Raw genomic sequence first — 27,760 nt, forward strand, 5'->3', positions numbered from 1 at the left:
CAGATGATGAGAATGCTCTGGAATTGGATGGGGTGAAAGTTGCACAGCCTTGTAAATATACTAAACACCCCTAACTTGTACATATTAACAAGGTGGATTTAATGGCATGCGAATCATGTCTTGTTAAAAAAAGTGAGATTTAACAACTGTTAGAAGAAACACGAATCTTCTGGAAAACGCTTGGCCATCAGTCCGGCCTTCAGCTGGCCATTCTTCTCTCTGGGACAGGAACCCAGCAGGTTTGAGGTCAACAAAGCTGAGTTGTGTCTCTGCCCCTCCCCCAGTGCCAGGCATCACAGGCTCAGGATGCTCCCAGCAGGGAGGGGCTGTCAGGGAGAGCTATAGAGAGGGGGCCTGGGGGGAAAGGGGAGGTGGGGAGCTTCGGGGTGGGGGGAAGGAGAAGAGGGCACCAGGCCACATGGCCCAATGCCCACTGCTCCCCTCCCCACACACCCTGGCCCGGGGACCCCCTAGTTGTGAGAGAAGCCCCCGTGGGAGAAGGCGGGGAGGTCTGGGGCACAGGCAGCAGCCTGGGGAAGGCAAGCCAGGGGGTTGACCTCACAGGCCCCGGCATCCTGGTCCCCCCGGAAATAGACAGACTCCGCAGACTCGAAGGAGGGGTCCTGGTCAAAGAAGTTGTAGGGTCGGAGGAAGAAGCCCACACCGTTCCCCACAGTCACCGTGTTGGGAACGTCTTCTGCGTGTGGGATGTGCAGGAAACCAGCTGTCACCCAGGCCACCAAGTCCTGGCAGGGGCGAAGAGAGAGGATCCTGAGGCCTGGCTTTGTGAAGGACGAGCCCGCCTCCTACAGTAGCCTTGGACGTGAGGCTTCAGCTCACCAGCCCAGGAAAAATGTGAAATCACAAAGCTTTCTTTCTTAGTAGGTTCTAAAGACCCCCAAGGAATCTGGCTTAGGAGCAAATCCTCCTTGCTTCCCTCGCCTCCCCCTCTCGCCTCCCCCTCCTCCCTCTCAGCTGACCTGCCCTGCAATGGTCTCGTTGTTGATGAAGTCGGTGAAGTCCACGGTGGGAGTCCAAGGGTCGTTCAAATTGTAGACGCTGGTGCTGCTGGGCTCCGCCTCCTTCCGCCGGGTCACCGCCAGCTGGTACCTAGGGAGATTGGGGTTAGTTCGCGAGGTCATCAGCCTGTCCTACTGCCCGAAGCTGCACAGAAGAGGGAGCACAAAGGGGAAATAGCGCAAAGGTCTCGTGGTGTCGAGCCTCGTTATCATTCTCTGTACACTTGTTCTCTGTCTCTCTGTCCCATGGAGATCTCGAGTTTGTTTCATATCCCGTTTCTCCAGGGTCCACCGGCCCACTGTTGAGACCTCAGCTGGGAATGGCATCCTCACGCGTCCACCCGGACCCGAGCCCGCACCCCGGAGGCCTGTGTGCGGATGTGGCCTGAGTCCCAACTTCAGTCCGCTCCACGATGTCAAATGCCTGGATGTTAGGGCGGATCCCTCAGACCCGTGTTCCTCTCCTACTCTTTGTTCTTTCCTCCAACTTTTACTGTGAACATTTAAACATGCAGAGAAGTTAAAGCAAGGCGCAGTGAACACTGTGTACCCACAACCTAGATCCCACCCCGACATCTCAGTATATTTGAGTCAGCACGGAACTTTCCATCCAACCAGCAGGCTCCATTTTGGGTGGCACACAGGAGTGTGTGTGTGTGTGTGTGTGTGTGTGCACACCCACGGGGGATTGGGGCAAAGTAGCTTCTCAGCAACATGGGCCCTTAGGTCCACCTCCTCCAGCCGCTGACACCCCGCCACTCACCTCCCCCAGCTGAAGGCTCTCTCCAAGGAGCTGTTCTGGGGCAGCGGCTCCCCAGCAAGGCCGAGCGGCTGGATGCGGTAGCCCCGCGGGTGACCCCACTTGTTGCTGTGGTTGCTGGCCAGGTACACGTAGCGGGGTACGGTGCCCCCCAGGGGGAAGGCGGCCTGCTCCTCGGTCTCCAGCCGCTTCCGGGTCACCTGCAGACTCTGTATCTGGTGCTCAGGGCTCCAGGGTACTGCCGTGGGGACGTAGGTCATGTCCTCGGCCCAGACCCAGTTCTCCAGTCCTGTGGGGGAAGAGTGGGAGGGATGGCTGGTCATGCAGCTGCCCTGTCCCCTCTGGACTCTGTCCCTTCCTTGCCACTCACCACTTCAGAGTGGGGCCAAGGAGAAACCCAGAACGGAGTGTGTCCCTGCTTCCCTTCCCTCTCCCCAAGATCTCCCCGATCCAGAGATTTGGAGAAGGTCATTCCTCCTGATGTCGTCTCTGGTAATAATCCCGGATGCCTTGTGACTGGGCTTCCACTGACCTCCTCCCTTTGAGGGCCTGCAAGGGAGGATGGTGGACCTGAGGTGGGAGCAGCCTCGCTGGCGATGTGCAGAGTCTGATTCCTTCTGACCCGAGGAAAGGGTCTGTGCCTCATGTCTGAAGCCCTATAGCATCACCAGAACTGCCCTCTCGTGAACAGAGTAACAGTTGAACATTACTTGTACTACGACCTTATGAAGGAGGGACTACACTTGTGCCCATTGTATAGATGGGACAACTGAGGCTTAGAGAATTTAAGTAACGTGCTCTGGCTTGTCACCAAGGGTGTGGGGTTAGCATCATGGTGGTGCTGGGGACCCCGATCGTGCTCTGGCTCTACACTGCCCACACAGCAGCCCATAGAGGAGAGCCACATAGAGCAGGCGTGGACAGCGGACAAGCAGGCCAGAGGGAAGGAAAATCAGAGCCCGGGGCCCATTGCTGCCGGAGCTTGGGGGTGCTTCCTATCATTTGGGGCTTGGCAAGGAATTAAGAGCAGGGCCAAGGGCACAGTCTGTTCTTTGAGCTCTGGGCATTTTGAATGATTTTATTAGAATCTAACGAGGTACCCTATTAGGAGTCAACTTAAGTGACCTGGGACTAAAGAGCCATAAATGAACACATGCCGAAGCTCCCGCCATACCTTCCAAGGACCAGCAGAGAGCAGAGACTGGTGAAGTAGACTCTGGCTTTCCTTCTGGGGATTCACTGCCCCCAGTCCACACCCCAGGGTTTCTACCCATAGGTGACAATGAAAGGCCAACAGTTGTTTCTGGAACATCCACACAGTGGGCTCATGTGGACAACAAGAACAACAACGGCTAATCCTTCTCACTACGGGTCAGGCGCGGTTCAAGGAGCTTGAAGAGCTGTCCTCGCTTAGGGGCGGAGATGAAGAGAGATGCGCGTGCCGGGTAGAGCACACACGCAGATTTTCCAGCTGAGTCCAATGAGCGAGCCTAAAAGCAACGACGGTCCGGTGCTCATGAGCACTCCCGGGACCCAGGGCTTGGTTTCTAAAGAGTATCCTCCAGTAAAAAGGAACCAGAGCTCCTTGGAGAAGCTGTTGGATTCCAGGGCTGGAGCAGGGAGGATACAAGAGTAAACTGGAACATCCTGGGGCCCCTGGCAGGCTCGGTGGGTTAAGCATCTGCCTTCGGCTCAGGTCATGATCTCCAGGTCCTGGGGATTGAGCCCCGAGTCAGGCTCCCAGCTCAGCGGGGAGTCTGCTTCTCCCTCTCCCTTTACTTCTCCCCCTGCTTGTGCTCACTCTCTCTCTCAAATGAATTAAAAAAAAATTGGAAAATCCTGTGCTGCACAAGGAAAGCAGCACTCAAAAAAGGATGGAGGCATATCCAAAGGACACAAGAACCAACTGGAAGCATCTCCCAGCGGCCAATACTGGAACAGTGCAAGGAACAGAATAAATGATCCTGCTGGGCCGTAACCCTTAAAATAAAATAAACATCCATGAATCTCTGCAGTTATGAATAATTGCATATGTAAATCAATGTAAAAGGAGGATAACTTTTCCTTGTGGAGAATTTTAATTAATCCATGTATAAAGAATGAGGAAAAAAATTTGAAATGACCAGTAGGGAAATATTGCAGTAATAATTCTTGCCAAAAAAAAAAAAGTCTACCAACAGATGCTAAAAATTAGTGGGCAAGAATTTAAGAAGAAAAGAAATAAGATATTTGCATAGCATCAAAGTAATTGTTCCAACATATTTATTAACTGCAAATGGAAAATACTAACTTTTAAAAATTTATTTATTTATTTATTTGGTTATTTATTTATTTGACAGAGAGAGAGAGCACAAGCAGGGGGAGTGACAGGCAGAGCGAGAGGGAGAAGCAGGCTCCCTGCGGAGCAGAGATCCCAATGTGGGGCTTGATCCCAGGATCCTGGGATTATGACCTGAGCTCAAGGTAGACGCTTCATCGACTGAGCCACCCCGGTGCTCCGGAAAAGTACTAACTTGCACGATGGAGAAAGCCAGAAGACATCATCTTCACCAAGTGCTTGGGGTCAACATCACTGGTAATAAAACATATCAACCTCATATACCCCTTGATATGATGCACTGAGAAGGGCATAATGTCATTTCTCGGGTTTTCTTGTAAAAAAAGAAAGTACGATCTCAATCTAATCATGAGAAAGTACCAGAGAAACCCAATCTGAGAGACGCTGTACAAAATAATGACCAACCTCTTCCCTAGTGTCAAGGTCGTGAAAGACAAGAAAAGCCTAAGGAGCTGTCGTAGATTGGAAGAAATTAAGGAGAAAAGTCACCTAAATGCAGTGTGGGATCCTGGGTTAGATCCTGGAACAGAAAAAGAAAGTTAATGGAAGAACTAATAAAATTCTAGTAAGGTCTGTAGTTGAGTTCATAGCTCTGTAATAATGTTAAGCACTTGGCTTTGATCGCCATACTGTGGTCGTGGAAGATGTTAACATTAGGGGAGCTGGGTGAAGGGTATATGGGAACTGGACAATGTTTGCAACTTTCCTTAAGTCTAAAATTATTTCAAAAGAGAAAGTGTTTTTGGGGCACCTGGCTGGCTCAGGCGGAAAAGCATGGAACTCTCAATCTCGGGGTTGTGAGTTCGAGTCCTATGCTGTGTGTAGAGATTACTGAAAGAAAGAAAGAAAGAAAGAAAGAAAGAAAGAAAGAAAGAGAAAAAGAAAGAAAGAATTTTTTTTAAAAGAGAAAGTGTTTTAAAGTACTCATCATTAATCCTCAAACAGTCTTACTAGGAATGCTCCGTTACACCATTTTTACACTGGGGTAAACTGAGGCACAGAGCTGTTAAGCATAAAAATGTTTCTATCAAACACATTTTTCAAAGCACTCTGCATGTTCTCCACTCCTCCATTAGAATGGAAGCCTCTTGAGAGTAGGGATGTTGTTTCTTTTGTGAAATCGCATTAGTGCACTGATTGGCACAAATATGCCTTCATGGGGCGCCTGGGCGGCCAGTTGGATTAGGCGTCCGACTCTTGACTTCAGTTCAGGTCATGATCTCAGAGTCGTGATATGGAGCCTTGTGTTGGGCTCCATGCTGGGTGTAGAATGTGCATAACATTCTCTCTCTCTCTCTCTCTCTCTCTCTCAGGGCGCCTGGATGGCTCAGATGGTTAAGCGCCTGCCTTCGGCTCAGGTCATGATCTCCAGGTCCTGGGGTCAAGCCCCGAGTCAGGCTCCCAGCTCAGAGGGGAGTCTGCTTCTGCTTCTCCCCCTGCTTGTGCTCTCTGTCTCTTTCTCTCTCTAATGAATAAATAAATAAAATCTTTAAAGAAAAAAAAGAGATTCTCTCTCTCCCTTTCCCTCTGCCCCTCCCCCCACTCCCTCTCTCTAAAAAAAAAATTGTGTTCAGTAACTGTTGTTTGCATGAGTGATATGTTGTTATGTGAAAAAAACGGAAGTGGCAAAATATATGTACGTTATGATCCAAATTTGGTAATAAAAATTCTAAATATTTATCTCCATATAGCATATTTACAGATGGTATACAATATAACAAATGTTATAATTTATTAAATATTGCAGATGCCATATTTAAAAATATGGAAGAATTTTTTTGTTAAGCATGGAAGAATAACCCATCTGCTAGGATGAAAATCTCTGAGGAATCCAACTTTCACCTTTACTTCATACGCTTTTATATTCTTAATGTTTCAATGACAATTCGTAAAGCTAGGCACGGAGACCTCAGCCCCTTCTGCCAGAACCCTTGCTTCCCCAGGGATGTCATACCTCCTACATCCAGATCCACCTTGAAGTGGGCGCTGTGGGTGTGGACGGTGCCCAGCGTGTGCTCCCCAACCTGGTTCCCGTACCTTCGGGCTGCCCCAAAGAGGAACACTGAGCTGATGTAGCCGGTGGCGTGGAGGCGGACTTCTATGGCCCCATTGGGGTGGAAGACCATATCCCACACATAGTCATAGTTGAGCATGGTCGACACAGATCTGAGGACCAGCACTGTCTCTGCAAGGCCCCCAAAATAGTGGGAGTGGATATCTGAGTGGTGTCGCCTCAGGGGAAGGCCCTGGTTCTGTTCAAACACACAAATGGCATCACGTATTGTCTTGGGGGTGTGGGATTCCAGAAGGAAGTGCCAGTCCACGTAGGTGGCCAGGTAGGGGCAGTCCACCCCCCGGGTCAGAGTTGAAGAGAAGTGACCCAAGCCAAATCCACCATCTGTGTACCGGCTTCGCAGGGCCGAAGGAGAATTTCCACCATAGACGGCCAAGGCCTCTTGGAGGCTGATCTCATAAGCTAGTCGTTCTCCCCGGAAGCGGATGTCAAAGATCCTGGGGCCGCTGAAAGCTCCAAGGCCAAAGGAGAAAGTCCACCACGAGGAGGTCACTCGACTCCCCTGGACACTGAAACGGGGGCCCTGGGGATGGAACTGCAGAGGAGGAGCCGGACCGGGAGGCCCCTGGGACTTGAGGGACCAGGACCCACCTGTGCCGTTGTCTGGGACCAGCACCACGTTCACCAGGCCGGCCTCAAACTGGTCCTCCAGCTGGGCCAAACTCTCATAGTAGCGGCCTTGAAAGAACACCTTCTGGATGGTCCAGCGGGCGGGGTCCAGAGCCTTGTGGTCTACCAGCAGCTCCAAGCCCACGGGGTGCAGGAAGAAGCCGGCCCCTGAGATGTTGTAGTAGAGGCCAAACCAGGTGGCCCGGTCCCCTGACCGCAGACCTCGGGGGGCCGTGTTCATCGTCACCAGGTTCCGTCCGTGGCGTTGGTAGAAGCAGCAGTGGTGGAGAAGACCAGCGGCCTGGGGCAGCTCTCTGTCGAAGATCAGCTGGTCTATGTCCAGGTACTCTCGCATCAGCACGGGGCGGCGGTGATAGGGCAGGGGGCCCCCGTGACGCTCCACCGTCACGTCCCGCAGGTGGGTGGGGTGCGGCAGTGGCCCCACCAGCAGCTCACTCACGTTGGGCTGGGGCTGTCCGCCAAAGAAGACGATGGCCAGCGCCTCCCGGGAAGGTGGGGGGCTCCCCCTGTCCAGGTGGGCCAGGGCTGCGGCCTTGGGGGGCAGGTGCAGCTCCACCGAGAAGACGCAGTTGTCCGAGGGGCGCGCCTGGGCTGCATCCACCAGGCCTGGCCCGAGCTGCTGGGTCAGGAAGCTCATGACAGCTGTCAGCTCCTCCAGGCTCAGGTCTGCGAACAGCTGGTTCTGGCCGGGGTGTGTCCGGGGCTGGGCAGTGGGGGACACGGAGGGGCAGCGGGGGGGCTGGCTGGGTTTACATTCCCTCCCCACTCCTTTCTCACTCCCACCTTCACCCATGCCTGTCACCAGCACACTACACAGGGACAAAATAATGAAGATAGCCATAGTTAAATCTTGTGGATTGTCCTTAGGCTCTCGAATCATTATGCAGAATGGGAAATAGAAAGATAAAAGACAGGACCTGGCCGCGGGATGTCTCTTTGAGTCTCTGGAGTTTTCTGGTTCCTGAGCGGTGCTGCTGGGCAAGAGGCATGATGGGCGCATTGAAGACAAGCAGCCAAGGGCAGACGGTTGGGTGGGGATAGGGGTGGAGCTGGAGGGGGCCAGGGGTCAGGCCAAGTTCAGGAGGTGGGGCTGGAGTAGGAACCTGGACTTTAAGTGGCCCACGTAAGCCTCTGTCCTCCTGTTCCAGATCAAACACTCAGGGTCAGGGTTGGCGATCCAAGGTGGGGGAAGGGTAGGTTTTGGAAAAAACACAGCTGGGGGAGGCAAGAGGAAGAAGGAACAGGGACAGAAAGGGACTGTCCTTGGGTTCTTCCTCCACCCTCCAGATGGAACCTTTTGCCTGGCTACCTATGAGGCTGCAGGCAAGACTCACCGGCCCTCACCTCTCCAGCTGGATCCCCCTTCCCTCCAGGCTCTGCTTCTCATCACTCTCTCCTACTCCTCGCCAGCCATCAGCCAGAACCCCACCTGCAGGCTCCGGGCTGGAGAGCAATGCTGGGAACACCAAGCACCTGGGAGGAGCTGGGCGGCCGACAGGCTGAGCCAGATCTACGGCGGGGAGGTGAGCAGCCTCGATCCCTGGAGGGGAGAGCATAAGGTGTGGAGCCAGTCAGAAACTGGGGCAGTGGGGGCAGGTGCAGAGTGTAACAGAAATCCCCTTGTCTCCCCTTTGAGCAGGACTGATGGGCCAGGTCAGAGGTCAGGGGGCTTGGAAAACTGGCTGTGGAATTAACTTAGCATCCCATGGCCCTCAACTCCAGGAAACCCTCCACTGAAATGTTCCAGAGGCAGAGAGCGAAGCCACCTCCATTCTCTGCCACGTCACGTGTAGGAGGCCACCGTCATCTGGGCGGCCAGGTCCTGAGGGGAGCAAGGAGAGACTGAGCGCTCCGCAGAGGGGACATGCTTCCCTTGTGAGCCTGGGGGAGAATCCTTTCCAACGTGGACCTGCCTAGGAAGATTTGCCCAGGAAGACATTGGATGGACCTTGCAGGCCAAATGCGTTCGTTGGGCAGAGAAGAAGAAAGACTTGGCAGCCAAAGGAAGCAGAAAGTGCAAAGGTAGAGAAACCTGAAGCTCGGCATGGGCAAGGAATGGCCAAAAGGTCGGTGTATGATGTGAGGTGGGGACAAAATGGGGGGCAGAAGAGGTAAGATCAGGAAGTTTTGTGTGGTACGTGTTTCAAGCAAGGTCGTAATTGCGGCTAGACGGTGAGGCTATCTCAGAGCCTGGGAGAGTTAAACCAGGTAAATCGATAACAAAAAGTCAGATTATCCAGAAACATTAATACATCCAGCTGTAGTTTGGTTTTTGTTTTTAAAGATTGTATTACGTACTTTCTACACCCAATGTGGGGCTCGAACTCGCAACCCCGAGATCCAGAGGCACATGTTCCACCCATTGATCCAGCCAGGCGCCCCGCATTCAGCTGTATTTTGATATGGAAACTCAAGGCTTTTCCTTTCCCTTGTTCTTTAAAGTAGTAGGGGTAGTGGTGCCCATTCCAAAGTGGTGCGAAAGGCAGGGTCCTGCATCCCATAATAACCCCCACCCCCTTTGCGGATCTGGTTTTCATACTCTGCAGAAGCTCTTTGCGGAAAAAAGGCATTATACATATTTTAATTTTTTTAAAGACTTTATTATTTATTTGACAGAGAGAGAGAGAGAGTGCACAAGCAGGGGGAACAGCAGGCAGAGGCAGGAGAAGCAGACTCCCCTCTGAGCAGGGAGCCCGACAAGGGGCTCGATCCCAGGACTCCAGAATCATGACCTGAGCCGAAGGCAGATGCTTAACCGACTGAGCGCCCTCCCCCCCAGGCTCAGATACTGTCAATCTTAAAATTCTTTTGACAATATTCACGTAAAAAAATAGTATCTCATTATTATTTTGTATTTACTGTATTACCAGAGAGGTTGAGGATCTTTTCATATGTTCATTGGCTATCTGTGTATCTTTTGTGAATTGCTTACTCGTATTTTCTGTCCTGCACACAAAGATAAAACATTTGTTTTTCTGCTGGCATTACAGGACTTTTTCCTTCCGTGCCTGTGGTTCTCGGTCACGCCGCTTCGAAGAAGGAGGAGGTAGGCCAAAGAGTGGTGGGCAGCAGAGCAGAGTTTGTTGAGTGACAGTAATGTTTGTTGAGTGACAGTACAAAGCCCCCGAAAAGGGAGGGGACCTGAGAGGGTTGCCCCAGAGGGACCAGGATCTAATGTCAACGCCTAGCCCTGGCTACAAGGCAGTGCCTCAGCCAGGGAACTCGAGTCCGGGCTGTTCGGGAAGTTACTGTCTCAGCTCCCAGCTAAGAACACATTGTTAGGACGGCTCTTGTTTCTCTGACCTGTGTTGCCAAGCAGAGGTCAAGAATGTTCGCTCCAGTAAGGTATCGCCAGGTTCTCCTATGGGGAGGTGGGTCACGATCAGGGGAGAGCCCTTTGCCTTGGCTGGTGGGGGAGCTGGTATATAGCAGAGGCCACCCCTGGCCACCTTCCCTACAGGTCTTGCTGTCACATTGTGCCTCTGATATAACTTCATTCAAATCTTCCCCACTGTCAGGCCGAATACCCTAAAAACTTGCTGAAAAGGTGTCCCTTTTGGAGAATTACTCAGGAGGCAGGACCACACACTCTGCTCCTCTCATTAGGTCATATTTCCCTTTGAATAAACGTGACCCCAGCCTCTATGAATGGGATGAGTTTATCCCTGGGAGCCAGAGTCCACCCCCAGCCTGCAGACGGAAGACTGGGCCCCAGAACGGGGTGTCTCAGCAGAACTGCTGCCCCAGAGGCCCTGAGCGGTCAGCCAGCCCCATCCGGTCCGCACATGTCGCGCTCCTCTCGGGTCCGCATCATACGGAGACGTCCCTGGCTACGGTGTGGGGCGGCACTTGGGTATGGGACACACTAGAGGCAGAGGGCCAGGATGAGGCCAATGACCTCGAGGACAGAAAAGAAGGCCTGAGTCTGAGATGTTTAATGGCAGAGGTGACGGGACCGGGTGCCTGGTTGGACGGGGGTAGGTGAGGACGAGCACGGTATCTTAGGTGACGCAAAAGTTTCCTGTGACCTGATGGGCTTTTCACCAGAGAGGATATACCTGGAAAGCAGCAAGTGTAAGGGGAACCAACAAGGTTGAGTTTGAGGGGCTCATGGGACGTCCCAGTGTAGATGCCTAGAAGTAGGGTGATTGGCTCTATGGGTCTGGATTGTGGGAGAGATGTTCTAAGCTAGAAATCCAGATTTGGGCCAACAACAAGTATGAGCAGTTAAAGTAAGACAGGCCAAGGTCGGGGGTGGGGGTGGGGAGGACTTCTGGACAGAGAAGAGAGGAGACCCAAGACAGAGTCCCAGAAAATGCCAAGGTTTGGGGCTATGTGGGCTGGTGGGGGAGCAGAAGTAAAGGAGCCGGCGTGGAAGCCTGAGAAGCAGCAGATACGGACAAGGAGGGGTCAGAACGCGGGGAAGTCAAGACAGGAGAGAGCTTCAAGAAGGGGGTAGGCGGTGTTGTCAAATGCCACTGAGAGGTCTGGAAAGTAGGCGCCTGGAAAGGCCCATTGATTTTGCATTTAGAAGTCACTGGTGACCTTTGTCGGGGCAGCGTCTATGGCTGTGGGGCCGAGGGAGGGCAGTGGATAGAGGAGTGATGGGGGGAGGACACTCCTTGGAGGAAGGAGTTTTTGTGAAGGCGCAGGCAGAGAGAAGACCCCCACACTGGAGATGCAGGGTCCCGGGGAAGGCTTGGCGAGATTAGAGTCGAGAAGAAGAGCCAGTCAAGAGGGAGAGAGGGAAAATACAAGCAGAGGAGCGGATAACTGAAGGAGAACCTTCTGGGAGGAGCCCGAAGGGTGGGGTCCCCCTTAACCAGATAAAGAGGCTGTGGAATTAATGAGTCCATCCTCATCACTAAATCCAGTCAAAGAAGCTGTCAGGGGGGCGCCAGGTACTTTCTCTTTTATAGGGGTTAAATCTTTTTCAAACTCACTTTGCACCGTATAAAGTCTACGAGGATGATCTTACCAATTACCACATAACCGCACTGACTTCAGAAAAGCCTGATTGTTGGGTGGGAGTTTTCTTCAACAACTGACTTTCCCAAGTGATCCGTTAAGTTTCGTTAACGATGATGCGCTTCCATTCAGGAGGTCATGGGCTGCTTGGAGAAGGACCAGTCAGGGACCAGAGATCCCGCCCCACTTTCCCAGTAATCTTGGCAGATGGTGGGAGGAGGGAGGCACCCAGATGTGGGGTTCTGATCGGGACGCTCTGAAACAGGGCCTCACGGGGCCAGACGCCCCACAGCAGTCCTCCCCAGGGCCCTCCAGGTGTCCAGGCCACCATCATTTCTTACTTCTGACTCACTGCCCATGGCCAGGACTTCTGTCAACTCCGCTCTTTGTATCTGGGCCAGAGGGAATGTCCTGAAAGGCACATCTGACGCTTGTCACTCCCTTGCCCCAAATCCTTTCATGGCTCGCATTTCTCGTTAGGGTAACCGCGGCTTGCAAGAACACACCTCATCTGTCCGCTGCTTGTCCCTCCAGGCTCTCCTTATAGCCCACGTGCCTGTCAATGAACTTGGGCACTTGGACGGTGCTGCCTTGTTACCTCTTGGCCTTTGCTCATGCTGTTCCCTAGCCTGAAAAATTCTTCCTCCTCTCTGCCTTGTCCCCAGTTTAGACATCATGTCCCACAGGAAGCCCTCCCCAGCCCCTAGGTTTGAGTCAGGAGCCCCTGCTCTTGTCCTCCTCCCTCCTCCCTGCAGTCCTGACTGCAACTGTCCTTTCCTAACCTCGCTCCTTCAAGGACAAAAATTGTGCGTCTTACCTAGTGCGCGTGCCTGGCCCTTAGAAGGCACGCTGTAAATCTTTGTTAAATGCATGAAAGAATCCCCTTGCACTTGGGGCTGGAGCCCTTCCCAGGGGCTGCAGGAGGAGAACAGAGGCACATTGTGCTCCTTCCAGAGTGTTCTAGTGTCTGCATTCCTAGAGAAGTCCCAGCTGTGCCCTCTGAGCTAAGCCTCAGGTTTCCCCCTGTCCAGCTCCTCTTAGGGCAAAGGGCCCATGTCCTATAGATTTTCGCTTTGGGGGCACCGGTTCCTTCAGAATGTAACATGCTTGGTGAGTATTCACTCCTGTCACTGGATCACAGATGTGAGGCTGACACTCTCAGCTGCCTCAGATGTCTAAGGAAGAGACCGGGTTGGGGTAGGGAGCTGGGGTCCACCTTGCAGCCCTCCTGACCCCAGTTGGGCAGGCGTTCTAATGATCCATATGTCCCTCCTGCCTCCTCTCATCTGAGGCCGGGGCAGGAGGTGTCACCCCTGTGGGGAGATGTAGAGACACAACCACACCCAGCCGCATTTTCAGACAAAAGCTGGTGAGCATTCGACACCCACTCACACATATGACCGCGAGCAAGCACTCATGCTCTCTGGTGTGGACGTGGGTTTCCAGGTCATGAGATTCAGGTGAGCGCGATGGGGTGGGGGGAGGGGCGGACACCAGCGTTGCCTCGGTCCGTTTCCCCCAGCACTGACCACTGTGCGGGTGGCCAGAAGAAGGAGCCGTACGAGGTGGAAAACGGACCTGCATGTAACAGAGAAAATTCTCAGTATTCAGATCAGGGCATCCAGCGCTTTTCCCCTCTGTCCCAGTCGTCAGGCGCTCCTCATCCTCGGTCTCTGTGTTCTGTCATTCCTGCTTCTGGCCCGGAGGGGGCCATACATGAACCTGCCTGTTCTCCTCGCTCCAGTCCTCCTCCCCGTTCTCTGGGTCCTAGTTTCTCTCCAGCTCGCTGACTCGTGCCCATCCACGGTTTCATTGACCCAGAAGTGAGCTTGGGCTTGGGGCAGCACAGAAGGGAGCAGAAGCTTCTGTGATGCCTGAGCTCCCTACGTAGGACCACCCTCTGGTCAGAAGCTGAGTGGAATCCCAAATCGGTTTCCTGTGTGTCACCTCCTGGCCTGGCCCGGGATCCCAGCAGGCAGAAGTCACCTCTCTCCATTGCTTCCCATTGAGGGACAGAGACAGGGACAGGGAGCGAGAGAGACCGAGGCTTAACATTGTCTTCGGGGATGGACAGGCCAGAGAGTGCAGAGAAGTTACCAGAGGCCGCATCCCTTTCTCTGGGTCTCAGAAACTTGACCAAATTGAGTCCCTGGGCCCCCATCTTCATGCACTTACCCTACCCCTACCCTCCCCCCTTCCTGAAAGACTTGTCAATAAAAAACAAACAAGCAAACCAACAGGTCAGGTCAGGTCCTATCTGGGCCCATTTTTTATTTACTTTGAATAGGTAATACAGTCACATGGCTCAAAATTCAAAATATACACAAGGGTATAGAGTGCCAAGTCTCCTCCCTCCTCTGTCCGCACCCCTCCCCCAAAGCAACCAGTTTCACTGGTTTCTTCTGAATATGTGTATATAAGTAAATATGTATTTATAGTTTCCTCCTTTCTACCACACAAACGAGAAGTGCACCACACACACTTCCGTGCCTTGCCGTTTTCATGGGAAGATCATTCCCTATTGTCCACACAGAGCGTTCTCGTTAGAGCTGCATGGCACCGCCTTGTAAGGCTGCGTAGGAATTTAATCAACCAATCCTCTAGGAAAGGGTGTTTCTGTAGTTTCCAATCTCTCACTACGGGTGCACCCACCCCTCACCCAGAGCCCCCGAGGGACACCGTCGGGGGAACCACCCCACCCAGCTCATTTGCATGGTCACAAATGGTGGCCACTGGAGTTCCAAGGTCTCACTGCTTCCCACCTTCGGCGCCCACCTGCCGTCCGTGTCTGCCGCTGGGAGGTACACGAGCTCACTGGTCACACACCTTGGCACAAATGACCGCTCCTCGTTACCCACAAATCCGCCTCAAATGCTAACTTGAGCTGCTGCTGTGTGATCATCCTTTGCCAGAGGGAGCCAGGGAGGTGAATACAAAGGGGAGAAGAGAACTTCTGGGAATTACAGCCTGCCCCAGGACAGGGCTCCTACTCTGGCTTGTGACAGACACAGGGGGAAAGACAGGGAATTGTCCTCTCAAACTCGATGTCCCTTGCATTTTGAGACTTCCATGGGAAGAGGGAGAGGAGACCTAAGTTAAGAAGTGAAGACAGAGGACAGAGGAACATCTTCTCAGGGCTGGGAGGGAAATCGCAGGCTATAAGAACAGGGAGCAACAGGAAGAGAAGGCAGTAGGCAAAGGAAGGAAGAGGGCGAGGAGGACTTGGATAAGAGGAATGGGAGCTAAGGAACCCCTTCTAGCTCATTCGTGGAGGCCTAGGCCTGGCAGGAACCCTGCCCTGGGGCTTCTAGGGGACTATTCCCAGTGCAGCAACACCACCCTCACCTTTCAAGGGAGGAAATGAGGAGGCTCAGGAGATGGGTTAAAAAGGTTTGGGAAAGCCAGAAAGCAAAAAAAACAAAACCAGAAACAAAACCACAAAAAAAACCAGGAATCTTCTGGGAAAAGCTTGGCCATCAGTCCGGGCTTCAGCTGGCCATTCTTCTCTCTGGGACAGGAACCCAGCAGGTCTGGGGTCAACAAAGCTGAGTTGTGTCTCTGCCCCTCCCCCAGTGCCAGGCATCACAGGCTCAGGATGCTCCCAGCAGGGAGGGGGTGTCAGGGAGGGCGATAGAGAGGGGGCCTGGGAGGAAAGGGGAGGCGGGGAGCTTCGGGGTGGGGGGAAGGAGAAGAGGGCACCAGGCCACATGGCCCAATGCCCACTGCTCCCCTCCCCACACACCCTGGCCCGGGGACCCCCTAGTTGTGAGAGAAGCCCCCGTGGGAGAAGGCGGGGAGGTCTGGGGCACAGGCAGCAGCCTGGGGAAGGCAAGCCAGGGGGTTGACCTCACAGGCCCCGGCATCCTGGTCCTCCTGGAAATAGACAGACTCCGCAGACTCGAAGGAGGGGTCCTGGTCAAAGAAGTTGTAGGGTCGGAGGAAGAAGCCCACACCGTTCCCCACAGTCACCGTGTTGGGAACGTCTTCTGCGTGTGGGATGTGCAGGAAACCAGCTGTCACCCAGGCCACCAGGTCCTGGCAGGGGCGAAGAGAGAGGATCCTGAGGCCTGGCTTTGTGAAGGACGAGCCCGCCTCCTACAGTAGCCTTGGACGTGAGGCTTCACCTTGCCAGCCCACTGGTCTTCCAGCCCTCCTCACCCTGCGCCTCAAAAGGATCTTAAGCCTATTTTTTTTTAAAGATTTTATTTATTTATTTGACAGAGATAGAGACAGCCAACGAGAGAGGGAACACAAGCGGGGGAGTGGGAGAGGAAGAAGCAGGCTCACAGCAGAGGAGCCTGATGTGGGGCTCAATCCCAGAACGCCGGGATCACGCCTTGAGCCAAAGGCGGACGCTTAACCGCTGTGCCACCCAGGCGCCCCTATTTTTTTTTTTTAAGTAGGCTCCACACACACCGTGGAGCCCACCGTGGGCCTTGAACTCACAATCTTGAGATCAAGACCTGAGCTGAGAAAGGATCTTAAGTCTTTAAACAGTTTTTCCTACCAGCCCGGGAATCAACTAGTAAATTTCACATTGGCAGCAAGCCCCGCCTCCCTGTCCCGCCTGGGCCCTCGTCTCTGACACTTCCTATCCTACCACCCTCACACCCACCCCCAGAGGGATGACACCTACAGGCGCTTTCAGCTTGCCTCTCCCTCACTCTCCAAGGGTTCCCTACCTATGACTGAGACAAAGATGGACAGGGGAGATCAGGGTTTAGGAGGCAGAAAAGGCTGACATTCAGAAATGAATCCTTCAGAGGTCAAGCCAGACAGGAGAGAAGCGTTAGACACGAGAGAGAGCTGGTCTTCCAGCCCTCCTCAAACCCTGTGCCTGAAAAGGACAAAGTCCACGAAGCTAAGCCTCAGAGAGCTGCAGGGTCTCCTGGATGGGCACGGGCCTCAGGGAGCATCTGCAAGCGAGCTCCCAGCTCGGGAAGATTCCCTCTGGGAGGTAGGATGCGGGGAATGCACAGAAGGCAGGGGTCAGCTCCACCCCTCGGGAGGCAGATGGTTTCAGGGAACTAAAGAGAAGGTGGGGTTCATCGCTGTGCCCCTGGTCTCCCTCCCGTGACCCTCCCACGGTCAGCTGACCTCTCCAGCAATGGTCTCGTTGTTGATGAAGTCAGCGAAGTCCACGGTGGGGGCCCAAGGGTCGTTCTGGTTGTAGATGCTGGTGCTGCTGGGCTCCGCCTCCTTCCGCCGGGTCACCGCCAGCTGGTACCTAGGGAGGCACTGGTCAGGCCTCCATGGTCACTAACCCCGTCCTGCTGCCTGATTGTGATGGAAGGGGGCTGAGTGCATGGACCTCAGGCTTCCCATCTCAGTCACACAGTAACTCTGGTGCCACCCAGGTGGGTAAACACCCTCTCTCCGCATCGTCCTGTTCGTCCCCCTGCGGTTGCACAGGACGGCCTCTCCCCACATCCAACGTGGAGAAGGGTTCTCCCGCCTGAGCCTGAGCCCTGCGCTGGAAGCATATGCAGGGCTTGCCCTTTGATAACTAGGAAATCCTATTGGAGCTCTCACCTCTGCTCAAAAACAGTTTGAACTGAGTTCCCAGTTGCCCCTCCTAACGCACCCTTCCCTCTCACTCCTCCCCCAGCTGCTCTCTGACACCCCGCCACTCACCTCCCCCAGCTGAAGGCTCTCTCCAAGGAGCTGTTCTGGGGCAGCGGCTCCCCAGCGAGGCCGAGCGGCTGGATGCGGTAGCCCCGCGGGTGACCCCACTTGTTGCTGTGGTTGCTGGCCAGGTACACGTAGCGGGGTATGGTGCCCCCCAGGGGGAAGGCGGCCTGCTCCTCGGTCTCCAGCCACTTCCGGGTCACCTGCAGCCTCTGTATCTGGTGCTCGGGGCTCCAGGGTACCGCCGTGGGGACGTAGGTCATGTCCTCGGCCCAGACCCAGTTCTCCAGTCCTGCGGGGGAAGAGTGGGAGGGAGGGCTGGTCATGCAGCTGCCCAGAACGGAGTGTGTCTGCTTCCCTTCCCTCTGCCCAAGATCTCCCTGGTCTTTCAGCCAAAGCTGTTGTCCTGTAAAGCATTTGTTCAGGGACGTCATTCACTAAGCCTGCACACTTAGTGGAGAGGACTGGGCCCAGCCCCGGGAGGCACAGAGGAGTGAAGCCCCATCCCTTCCCTCCTGCTCTCACGGAGGCTGAAGAAGGCGAAGCCCTGAGAGGCCAGCAGTGTGACAGGAGCGCGTTCAGGGTCCAAGGTCCCAGGAATACAGGTGCGGGCAGGAAAAGGGGGCCTCCCTGGGTGCCTTTCAGGCTTGTCTCAGGAGATGTGAGTAGCAGAGATGACACAGCTGGGAGTTCTAGGCAGGGGCGGCACAGGAGCAAAAGCAGGAAGCCTGACTAACCTGTGGCTAACCTGTGGCCGGTCTGGGGACAGGGAGGGTGAGGGCGTGGCTAAGGCAGCACTGGGTGGGGGGCAGGGGAGCTGCATTCTGAGGGCAAGGGCCTTCTAGGGAAGTTGGAGCTAGATGCAGGAGCACCCTGGCACGGGCTGGTAAGGTGGCCCCCGGATCGGAGAAGAAGAGTGGAAGGGGCAGAGAGAAGGTCGGCCCAGCAAGGCTTTGACGTATCTCACAGGCAGACCGAAAAAAAATGGGTGATTGACTCAATGTGGGGAAGGAAAGTGAGAAGACAGACGCCAAGCCATCATGTATCTTTGGCTCTCCCTGGGACCACCAACCCCAGGAGCTATCTGAACACTCCACGGCACCCACTCCACCCCCTCACACTTAAGTGTATTGTGCCCAGAGAAGAGGGGGTTCACCTCCCAAGGAAATGTACAACCTGGGGTGTTTCGTGACTGGCCTGTGTGAGCCAGGGACTTGGCAAGAGGCAAACAGGTCCTCCAAAACCTTGGCACCACAGGCCAGACACACAGAGATGAACTACAAAACCAATGGTGGCCTCCCTGAAGTGGGACCTGTATGAGAACAAGGGAGGGACGAGGGCAAAGGGGATCTTGTGAGCCCAGATCCCTCCTCCTCCCTGAGTTTGCCATTTCTCAAGATCTTCTGATGAGGTCATGTGGAGGGAGGGTGGCAGATCTGCACCCAGCCAATGAGCTAGGATCCAAATAAAATGCAGCAGCCAACCTTCTCCTGTCCAGCTGAAGAGGAAGTACAAAACTCCGAAACAGCCGCTCGTGCTCCGCTCTTCCTTTCCTGGAGACCTTCCCCAAATCCCAAAGCGAATAGACATCTTTTCAGGCCCTTTGCAGGAACCCTTGCTTCCCCAGGGATGTCGTACCTCCTACATCCAGATCCACCTTGAAGTGGGCGCTGTGGGTGTGGACGGTGCCCAGCGTGTGCTCCCCAACCTGGTTCCCGTACCTTCGGGCGGCCCCAAAGAGGAACGCTGAGCTGATGTAGCCGGTGGCGTGGAGGCGGACTTCTATGGTCCCACTGGAATGGAAGACCATATCCCACAGGTAGTCATAATTGAGCAAGGTCGACACAGATCTGAGGACCAGCACTGTCTCTGCAAGGCCCCCAAAATAGTGGGAGTAGAAATTTGAGTGGTGTCGCCTCAGGGGAAGGCCCTGGTTCTGTTCAAACACACAAATGGCATCACGTATTGTCTTGGGGGTGTGGGATTCCAGAAGGAAGTGCCAGTCCACGTAGGTGGCCAGGTAGGGGCAGTCCACTCCCCGGGTCAGGGGAGTGGAGTACTTGCCCATGCCAAAGCTGCCATCGATATAGCGGGTCAGCATTGCTGCAGGGGAATTTCCACCATAGACGGCCAAGGCCTCTTGGAGGCTGATCTCATAAGCTAGTCGTTCTCCCCGGAAGCGGATGTCAAAGATCCTGGGGCCGCTGAAAGCTCCAAGGCCAAAGGAGAAAGTCCACCACGAGGAGGTCACTCGACTCCCCTGGACACTGAAACGGGGGCCCTGGGGATGGAACTGCAGAGGAGGAGCCGGACCGGGAGGCCCCTGGGACTTGAGGGACCAGGACCCACCTGTGCCGTTGTCTGGGACCAGCACCACGTTCACCAGGCCGGCCTCAAACTGGTCCTCCAGCTGGGCCAAACTCTCATAGTAGCGGCCTTGAAAGAACACCTTCTGGATGGTCCAGCGGGCGGGGTCCAGAGCCTTGTGGTCTACCAGCAGCTCCAAGCCCACGGGGTGCAGGAAGAAGCCGGCCCCTGAGATGTTGTAGTAGAGGCCAAACCAGGTGGCCCGGTCCCCTGACTGCACACCTCGGGGGGCCGTGGTCATCGTCACCAGGTTCCGTCCGTGGCGTTGGTAGAAGCAGCAGTGGTGGAGAAGACCAGCGGCCTGGGGCAGCTCTCTGTCAAAGATCAGCTGGTCTATGTCCAGGTACTCTCGCATCAGCACGGGGCGGCGGTGATAGGGCAGGGGGCCCCCGTGACGCTCCACCGTCACGTCCCGCAGGTGGGTGGGGTGCGGCAGTGGCCCCACCAGCAGCTCACTCACGTTGGGCTGGGGCTGTCCGCCAAAGAAGACGATGGCCAGCGCCTCCCGGGAAGGTGGGGGGCTCCCCCTGTCCAGGTGGGCCAGGGCTGCGGCCTTGGGGGGCAGGTGCAGCTCCACCGAGAAGACGCAGTTGTCCGAGGGGCGCGCCTGGGCTGCATCCACCAGGCCTGGCCCGAGCTGCTGGGTCAGGAAGCTCATGACAGCTGTCAGCTCCTCCAGGCTCAGGTCTGCGAACAGCTGGTTCTGGCCGGGGTGTGTCCGGGGCTGGGCAGTGGGGGACACGGAGGGGCAGCGGGGGGGCTGGCTGGGTTCGCCCCCATCTCCTCCCCTGCCAGCTAGTAGGACACACACCAAGGCAAAAATGGTGATGACGGCTAGAGCGAGGAGCACCAGAGTGGTCTTCTGGTTCATTGTCCGTGAACAGCAGCAGGACAGAGGATTGCACCAGAGTGGAGACGCGTGTTCTCGGGTCTACGGAGTTAGGTCTCTCTTGGCTCCTATACGGGTCGGGCGGGGGGCTCTTGGACTCTGGCTGAGGTTCCCAGTGTTCAGCCGCTCAGGATACTGAGGGTGGGGAGGGTGGGAAGGACACGGGAAGGCTGGGGAGGGGGCGGGGCAGGCTGGGCTTGGGGGGCGGGCCTGAAGCAGAGCGGCAGAGATTTCCCCAGACCTTACATGGCTTGTCTTCCAGGTTCCAAATCAGATTCCGCTCTCCGGGTCAGGGCTGGAACCGGGGAGAGCTGGGGGACGCAGAAGGAGAGTGGGATTTAAAAATAATGCAACTGACCAGTTGAGCCTGGAAAAGCACCACCAGTAAGGGGCTGCGTCTGCGCAGAGCAGCCCCTTGTCCCCCTCGGCCAGGCTTCTTGCCCCAACCCCCACCTCCCAGGGCCAGATGTTCCCTTTCCTGTAACTTGGAACTATTGTTCTGCTTCCAAGGAAACCCCCACCGCCAGCTTCCCAAGCGGCATTCCTTGGCCTGGTCTGTCCCTCTTGCCCTCTCTTCTTCCATTGCTAATTTCCTTGGCCAGAGTCCTTGATATTCCCCAGGCGGGGGGAGGGGGGGATTCTAGATACTTCAAAAGTCAAATAGAAGAAATTCAAGCAATAAATATCTTGTAGTACCTTTTATTATAAATCACACACACCATCTATTTTTTTTTTACAAAATTCTATCTATTCTTCCATTTCAATGCACATGCATAAAGAAATGTCTGGTATAACGTTCACCAAATGTGAACTCTAGCTATTTCTGAGTGGTAGAATTTGTGGTGTTTTGTTTGAATATTTTAATAATCATATCATTTGTATAGATCCATCATTTAAACAAAACGAACTGGAAATAAGAATTCACGGAAGGGATATAGAGGGGTTAGCGTGGGAGGCGGTCTCCCAAGGAACATTAAGAGGGTAGGAGTCAAGGGAGCAGGAAGTGGGAACAGAGAGAAAGGCACAAATGTCTCAGCAATCCCCCTCCATGTCCCACCACACCGTTGGGGCTAAAAGTCCTGGTAAAAGAAAGGGGGCAGGTCCGGGACACAGGCTGCTAGGTGGGGGATGCAGGCCACAGGGTTGACACTGCAGAGCCCAGCATCCTGGCCCTTCTCAAAGTAGACGCTGCCAGGGGAGAAGATGGAGGGATCCTCATCAAAGAAGTTATAGGGTCGGAGCAAGAAGCCGACTCTGTTCCCCAGAGTCACTGTGTTGGGGACATCCTCGGCATGGGGGATATGCAGGAAGCTGGCTGTAACCCAAGCCACCAGGTCCTGTGGGAAGAGAGACAGGCTGAAATACTTCGTGGAGGCGAGACCCAGAGAACCACCCCTTCTCAGCCACAATCCCCAACCTCTAGGCTCAGCCTTGCTTCCACCCCCACCCAGCCCCGGGTCCACACAGCAAGCAGGGTGATCCTTGTGAGAAGCTGCAGGGTGGTTGGTGTCCCAGGACTAATCTCACCCCAAGAGGGATGACCCGCGTTGGCCCCTGAATCTGAGAACTGGAAACCTACCATTCCCTCCAACCTACTGTCAGGGGCTGGGCAGCCAAGACGACAGGCTTAAGTTGCCCCTCTCCTCTGCCTCTGGGGCTACCAACCTCTCCTAAGAGGGTCTCATTGTTGATGAAGTCAGCAAAGGCCATAGTGGGGGTCCAGATGTCATTCTGGTAATAGATGCTGCTGCTCTGTGACTCCTCCTCCTTCCTTCGGGTCACCACGAGCTGGTATCTGACCAGGAATGTTGAAGGAAGGTGGTGTCAGAAACTGTCAGGGGCCATTCCTGGCCTCGAAGTCCTTTGGACTCGATTCTGTGCGAGACCATTGCCCATCCCGTATCTACTTGGAGCTGACAGGAGGTACAGGGGTGAATGATAAGCCAAGGGTAGTGAGTTGGGGTCTTCAAGAGCTGGGACAGGGAAGAGGACACGTCGTCCCTACCACCCAGCCCCCAGAGCCCTCCTCACCTCCCCCAGCTGAGGGCCCTCTCCATGTCGCTCTCCAGGGGCATGTGTATGCCAAGGGGGCTGTAGATCTGGATTCGGTACCCGCGCTGGTGACCCCAAGCATTAGTCTGGTTGGCAGCCAGATAAAGGTAGCGGGGAAGGGGCTTTCCCAAGGAAAAAGCTGTCAGGTCCTCCCTTCCGAGGACCTGCCGTGTCAGCTGTGGGCGCTGCAGGTGGTGCTCTGGACTCCAAGGGGCTGCCACAGGCTTAAACACCACGTCTTCAGCTACCACCCAGTTTTTCAGCCCTGCCGGGGGGGGGGAGGGGGAAGAGGAGTTCCACACCAGGTGAGACAGTCCCTTGTCTTCCCCAAGATGCCCACTGTGCCAGCCTGACAAAGGGCAGCGGAGCTCGTCAGAGAGCACTCTGTGCTGGGAGCCGGAAGGTCTGTATTCGAGTGCTAGCCCGTCTTCTTTGAACCTGCCCCGTTCAAGACGGCTATGGCCAGTCACAGGTGGCTAGTTCCATTTAAATTAAAAATTCAGTTCCTCAGTCACATGAGCCACAGGTGCTCAACTGCCACATGGGACTAGTGGCTAACGTATCAGACAACGCAGATAGAGACTATCCATCACCACGGAGTTCTGTTAGCACCGGCCTACCCAGGAGACCTGGGACCGATTCTTGGCTTCTCTGATTCTCTTTCTGAATCTCTACAGTGTGCATAATAAGAGCTGTTCTGTGGCTGAGCTCTGTAAGTGGAAAAGCACACGCAGGTGGCTAGTTACATTCTTGTAACTATGAAAGAGAGATTTGTCTTGGAGAAGCTGGCTGGAAAAACCCAATCCCCTTCCAGGGCGCCCTGCATCTTCCTCCCAGCTCTGAAACTCTGCTTTCCTTCCCCACAAGGTGAAGACCACTTGAAGTGAGTAGATTTAGATCTTATGTTGTCTGAAAGCTCCCCAGAACTCGACTGCACTTGTCACATACACCCATCGTCCCCATTTGGCACATGATGATTTGCAGGTTTGGGTGTGAGTTCCTTTAAACAGGACAGATTGAGAAGGCACCCAGCACCCTACACAGAGAGCAGAACTGAGGCCAGCCCCTCTGCTGCTTGTCCCTCATGCTCCACACGACAGGGAACCAATACGTGTGACTCGACTTTACTGCCCGAGACAAGGCTCTTTAATGCCAAAAATGCTGAAAAACTTCAAACCAAGGTCCTATTCCAAATACGTCGAATAATCTAGATAATAGACTCATTTCAATCATGCTATTTTCTTAGCTCTCCTCCCACCCCACACCACATCTTTCTAGTCTAGAGGGTAAGAAAATGTTTCACAAGAAAGCTGCGTACTTACAAAGCATTACACTGGGGCAGTCACTTCTTGCCCCATCTCCCCCACCCTCCTCAGTTTGGCAAGGGTCTGGTAGATTTCTATTTTTCTTTCTGGGCCTAATAGTCTGTGATTTGATTAAGTTCGTTATTTTGTTCTTGACAAAAACCCATCAGGAGCAGCAAGTCCTCTCTGTGCTTTGAGCCCCACTTGAGAAATCCCTTTCTACACTTGCAGCAAGCCTATTGCGTGCCGGCCGTTGTCACCGGAGGGCCGGCGGTGAGGACATGTGCTGGCAGGGATGGGATGACCCTCCCCAGGAGGATGGTGGGGCCGCTATCTTATGTCCTGTTTTATGAAATCCTGTGAAGCAACCCCCCCAATCACCCCCCTCCTCGTGCCCCAGGATCACTCTACGCTGAAAACCTTAGGCTGCTTCCTACCTCTGCTCAGGCCCCTGCTTTCCCCACCTCCACTGACCCCCAGAATCAGGAAAAAAGAGCCCCAACTGCTGGAGCAAATTCACTAGCCACAGAGGCACTTGAGACGAAGGCAGCTAGGCACAGCCATTGCATTTAAGCCAGTTTCACAACCACAGCGAGGCGGAGTGGCCGGTGACTGGGGTCGGGTAGGGACACCCTTCTGCCTTCGGCCAGATACCCAGGACACCCAGTATTTCAGGCTGACTGCAGCCGAATATGCTCCAATGAGCCCCTGCTCTGTTGCCCCAATATATCGTGGTGCCGGCCTGCCACCCTCTGCTGCTTCTGGCTCAATTTGGGGGGTCTCCCTTCCCTCTGCTCCACCCCAAGTCTCAGTCCTCCCCCGAGCACTCACCTGCCACATCCAGGTCCAGCTTGAAGTGAAAGGCATGCGTGTGCACTGCCCCCAGCACTCGCTCCCCCACACGGTTCCCAAAGAGGAAGCTCTCCTCACCCCCACTCAGGAAAGCTGTGTTGATATATCCCGTGGCATGGACCCGCCCTTCCAGCGCCCCATTTGGGTGCAGTACAAAGTCCCAAATGTAGTCATAGTTGCCTACAGATGACACAGACCTGACTACAAGAGCCGAGCCGGCCAAACCACCATAGAAATGACTCTCGAGGTGATTGTGGTGCCTCCGAAGGGGCACTCCTTGCGCCTCCTCGAATACACACACAGCCCCCGGGAGCAGCTGGACTGCCCCTGTGCCCACCAGTATGTGGATGTCCACCATCGTAGACTGATAGGGGCAGTCGACTCCCCGAACCAAGCCCCGGCTGTGACGGCCAAGTCCATAGCTGCTATCCAAGTATCTGGTCATCATTGTCTTGGGTGAATCGGCACCGTAGACAGATACACACTCCTGGACACTGACTTCATAGGCCACTCGCTCACCCTTGAACCGAATATCAAAAATCCTCATGCCACTGAACACCCCATGACCAAAGGTAAATGTCCAGAGGGAGGATGCCACCAGGTTCCCTTGCACACTATATTGGGAGCCCTGGGGTGAGAACTGAAGAGGGGGGAGAGGACCTGGGGAGGTCCGGGACTTCAAGGATGAAGCCCCATTTGGCAGGGGGAGAGGAACCCTAACCACTTCCAGCCGGCCAGCCTTAAACTCCCATTCCAACTGGCCCAAGTCTGCATAGTAGCGCCCGAGGTAGAAGACCCGCTGGACAGCCCAGTGGGCAGGGTCCAGGGCCCTGTGGTCCAGCAGTAGCTCCAGCCCCACTGGGTGAAGGAAAATCCCAACACCTGAGATGTTATGGTAGAGGGCTATCCAGGTAGCACGGTCCCCTGAGCGCAAGCCACTGGGGGTGGCATGCAGAGGTGCCAAAGTGGAGCCATTGTAGTTGAAGACAGAAGCCAGAAAGCCTGGTGCCTTGGGTAGCTCCACCTCCTTCAAATGTTTCCACATCTGGGCAAACTCAGCGCCCAGCATGGGGCGGCGGTAATAGGGCAGGGGGCCCCCGTGACGCTCCACCGTCACGTCCCGCAGGTAGGAGGGCCGTGGCAGTGGCCCCACCACCAGCTCACTCACGTTGGGCTGGGGCTGTCCGCCAAAGAAGACGATGGCCAGTGCCTCCCGGGCAGGTGGGGGGCTCCCCCTGTCCAGGTGGGCCAGGGCTGCGGCCTTGGGGGGCAGGTGCAGCTCCACCGAGAAGACGCAGTTGTCCGAGGGGCGCGCCTGGGCTGCATCCACCAGGCCTGGCCCGAGCTGCTGGGTCAGGAAGCTCATGACAGCTGTCAGCTCCTCCAGGCTCAGGTCTGCGAACAGCTGGTTCTGGCCGGGGTGTGTCCGGGGCTGGGCAGTGGGGGACACGGAGGGGCAGCGGGGAGGCTGGTTGGAGCCACCTTGGCTGGTCAGCAAGACATAGGCCAGGGCAAAGATGGTAATGAGGGACAGTGCCAGGAACACGAGGACTACCTTGAGATTCATGGTGAATGCGGACAGCTGAAAGAGGAGTCCTACCAGCTGCTCCTTCCAGTTACTGACATCAAATCAGGGCTTATATTCAGTAGGATGGATAGGAATGGAGAAAACTCCACCCTGTGGGTTGGACAGGAAATTTCTGACCTTAATTTATATAATTCTGTTCCAATTTTCTGTTCCGTGGTTTGGCTCCAGGCACGACTTCCACGTGCATAGGCTCTCCCCTGCCCCTGATCTCCTGGCCGCGGCATGGCAGGAGCTCTGACTGCCGTCACTCAGGCCAGACTAGAGGGCATTTGGATTAACTCTAAACTCTACCTTTCACTCAGAAGAGGTCTGAGGAAGAACGCCAATCTCAGATGCCCAGTTAAGCGCTGCGTGCTACACGCAGGCACCAGAACTATCCATTTCCCTACCTCCTAGCAGGCACCACCCTCCAATATTCCCACAACCCACAGCCCAGTTCAGCAATAAGTGCTGGCCAGCTGCCAAAGGCCAAGCCCTTGCTTTGTAGTATCCCGTCTCTCCTATCTAGTCAGTGGGGAAGGTGAGCGCCTGGGCTCAGCAGCCAGATCCCTCCGCTGTAGGACCTCAGCGGAGTTCCTGCTCATGAATTTCAGTGTCCTCACCTACAAAGGAGGGGTAAACTACCCCAGATTCGTGAAAATTAAATGTGGTCATGCACATAAAGCACTTAACAGAGAGCCTAACACAGAATAGGCATTCAAAAAATTGTTAGCCACTGCTACCGATCTCTGGAAAAACAGAATACAGCAGATGTTCTTCCACCGTTCAAGACCTTAAATCTCTTTTTGCGGAGACAATGAGGGGACCACTGGGTATCAGAAGGCTACTCTGCAAGGTGGAAGTTGAGGAAACTTTATTTCAGAGAGAGCTAGGATCCTAGACAGCCCTCCCGAGTCACTGGAAAACCAAAAGCAGGAATCCCTGGCATCTCCTCAAGAAATTTAAGACACTGCTCAGCGGGAAAAATTAGTATTAGGTCAAGAAAATGACCGGGTAGGCTGTGCCTTGAACCAGGTGATCCCCCACATGCGGACCTAGAGCAGCCTCTACTGGCAGGTCACGGTATCATGGGTCCGAGAGAGCAAGGAACTGGAATCTTGGAAGGTTAAGACGGAAGCAGCTTAAAGGTTTGGGAAGAGCTAACTTTCACATAATTCAGACTGAACACAAATGAAGGACCCACCCCTGCCTCTTGGTAGGCAGAAGCCTCAGTCTTTCCATTATTTTAGAGAAAAGAGGCAGCTCAATTGTCATACAAACACCCGATAGGGTGGCTGGAGGTGTACGTGGA

The 27,760-nt window shown here is 54.6% G+C and overlaps 3 protein-coding genes and 1 long non-coding RNA gene across 16 annotated transcripts; 1 reads left to right on the forward strand and 3 right to left on the reverse strand.

Annotated features, from left to right (window-relative positions):
* Nucleotides 1-78: 78 nt before the first annotated feature.
* Nucleotides 79-7,932, reverse strand: LOC113265394 (membrane primary amine oxidase). Its single transcript, XM_026512747.4, has 4 exons — nucleotides 6,072-7,932; nucleotides 1,783-2,068; nucleotides 981-1,110; nucleotides 79-746 (listed from the first exon to the last, which is right to left on the reverse strand). The coding sequence occupies exons 1-4, from the start codon at nucleotides 7,819-7,821 to the stop codon at nucleotides 471-473; spliced, it is 2,442 nt and encodes an 813-aa protein (XP_026368532.2). The 5' UTR covers nucleotides 7,822-7,932; the 3' UTR covers nucleotides 79-470.
* On the forward strand, nucleotides 6,649-21,356 carry LOC113265397 (uncharacterized). Of its 12 annotated transcripts, none has more exons than XR_007191336.2 (7): nucleotides 6,649-7,143; nucleotides 8,232-8,344; nucleotides 8,544-8,843; nucleotides 9,812-9,867; nucleotides 17,398-19,236; nucleotides 20,035-20,727; nucleotides 20,936-21,356. It is a non-coding gene; the product is annotated as an uncharacterized LOC113265397 (long non-coding RNA). The 12 variants fall into 12 exon arrangements; XR_008961216.1 differs by having other exon boundaries at nucleotides 7,056-7,143; nucleotides 8,461-8,887; XR_007191341.1 differs by having other exon boundaries at nucleotides 7,056-7,143; nucleotides 8,461-8,843.
* Nucleotides 14,031-21,064, reverse strand: LOC130541815 (membrane primary amine oxidase). 2 transcript variants are annotated; one of them, XM_026491334.3, is made up of 4 exons: nucleotides 19,056-21,064; nucleotides 17,424-17,709; nucleotides 16,887-17,016; nucleotides 14,031-15,824 (listed from the first exon to the last, which is right to left on the reverse strand). In XM_026491334.3, exons 1-4 carry the CDS (start codon nucleotides 20,653-20,655, stop codon nucleotides 15,549-15,551), a joined length of 2,292 nt encoding a protein of 763 aa, XP_026347119.2. In that variant the 5' UTR covers nucleotides 20,656-21,064; the 3' UTR covers nucleotides 14,031-15,548. The 2 variants fall into 2 exon arrangements, with proteins under 2 accessions (XP_026347119.2, XP_057173877.1); XM_057317894.1 differs by having other exon boundaries at nucleotides 18,902-20,110.
* On the reverse strand, nucleotides 21,357-27,746 carry AOC2 (amine oxidase copper containing 2). The gene is made up of 4 exons (XM_026491459.4): nucleotides 24,861-27,746; nucleotides 22,705-22,990; nucleotides 22,339-22,468; nucleotides 21,357-22,010 (listed from the first exon to the last, which is right to left on the reverse strand). The coding sequence occupies exons 1-4, from the start codon at nucleotides 26,446-26,448 to the stop codon at nucleotides 21,744-21,746; spliced, it is 2,271 nt and encodes a 756-aa protein (XP_026347244.2). The 5' UTR covers nucleotides 26,449-27,746; the 3' UTR covers nucleotides 21,357-21,743.
* Between the last annotated feature and the right edge of the window lie 14 nt (nucleotides 27,747-27,760).

This window comes from Ursus arctos, unplaced genomic scaffold (genome assembly GCF_023065955.2).
Source record: "Ursus arctos isolate Adak ecotype North America unplaced genomic scaffold, UrsArc2.0 scaffold_24, whole genome shotgun sequence".
NCBI classification, from domain to species: Eukaryota; Metazoa; Chordata; class Mammalia; order Carnivora; family Ursidae; genus Ursus; species Ursus arctos.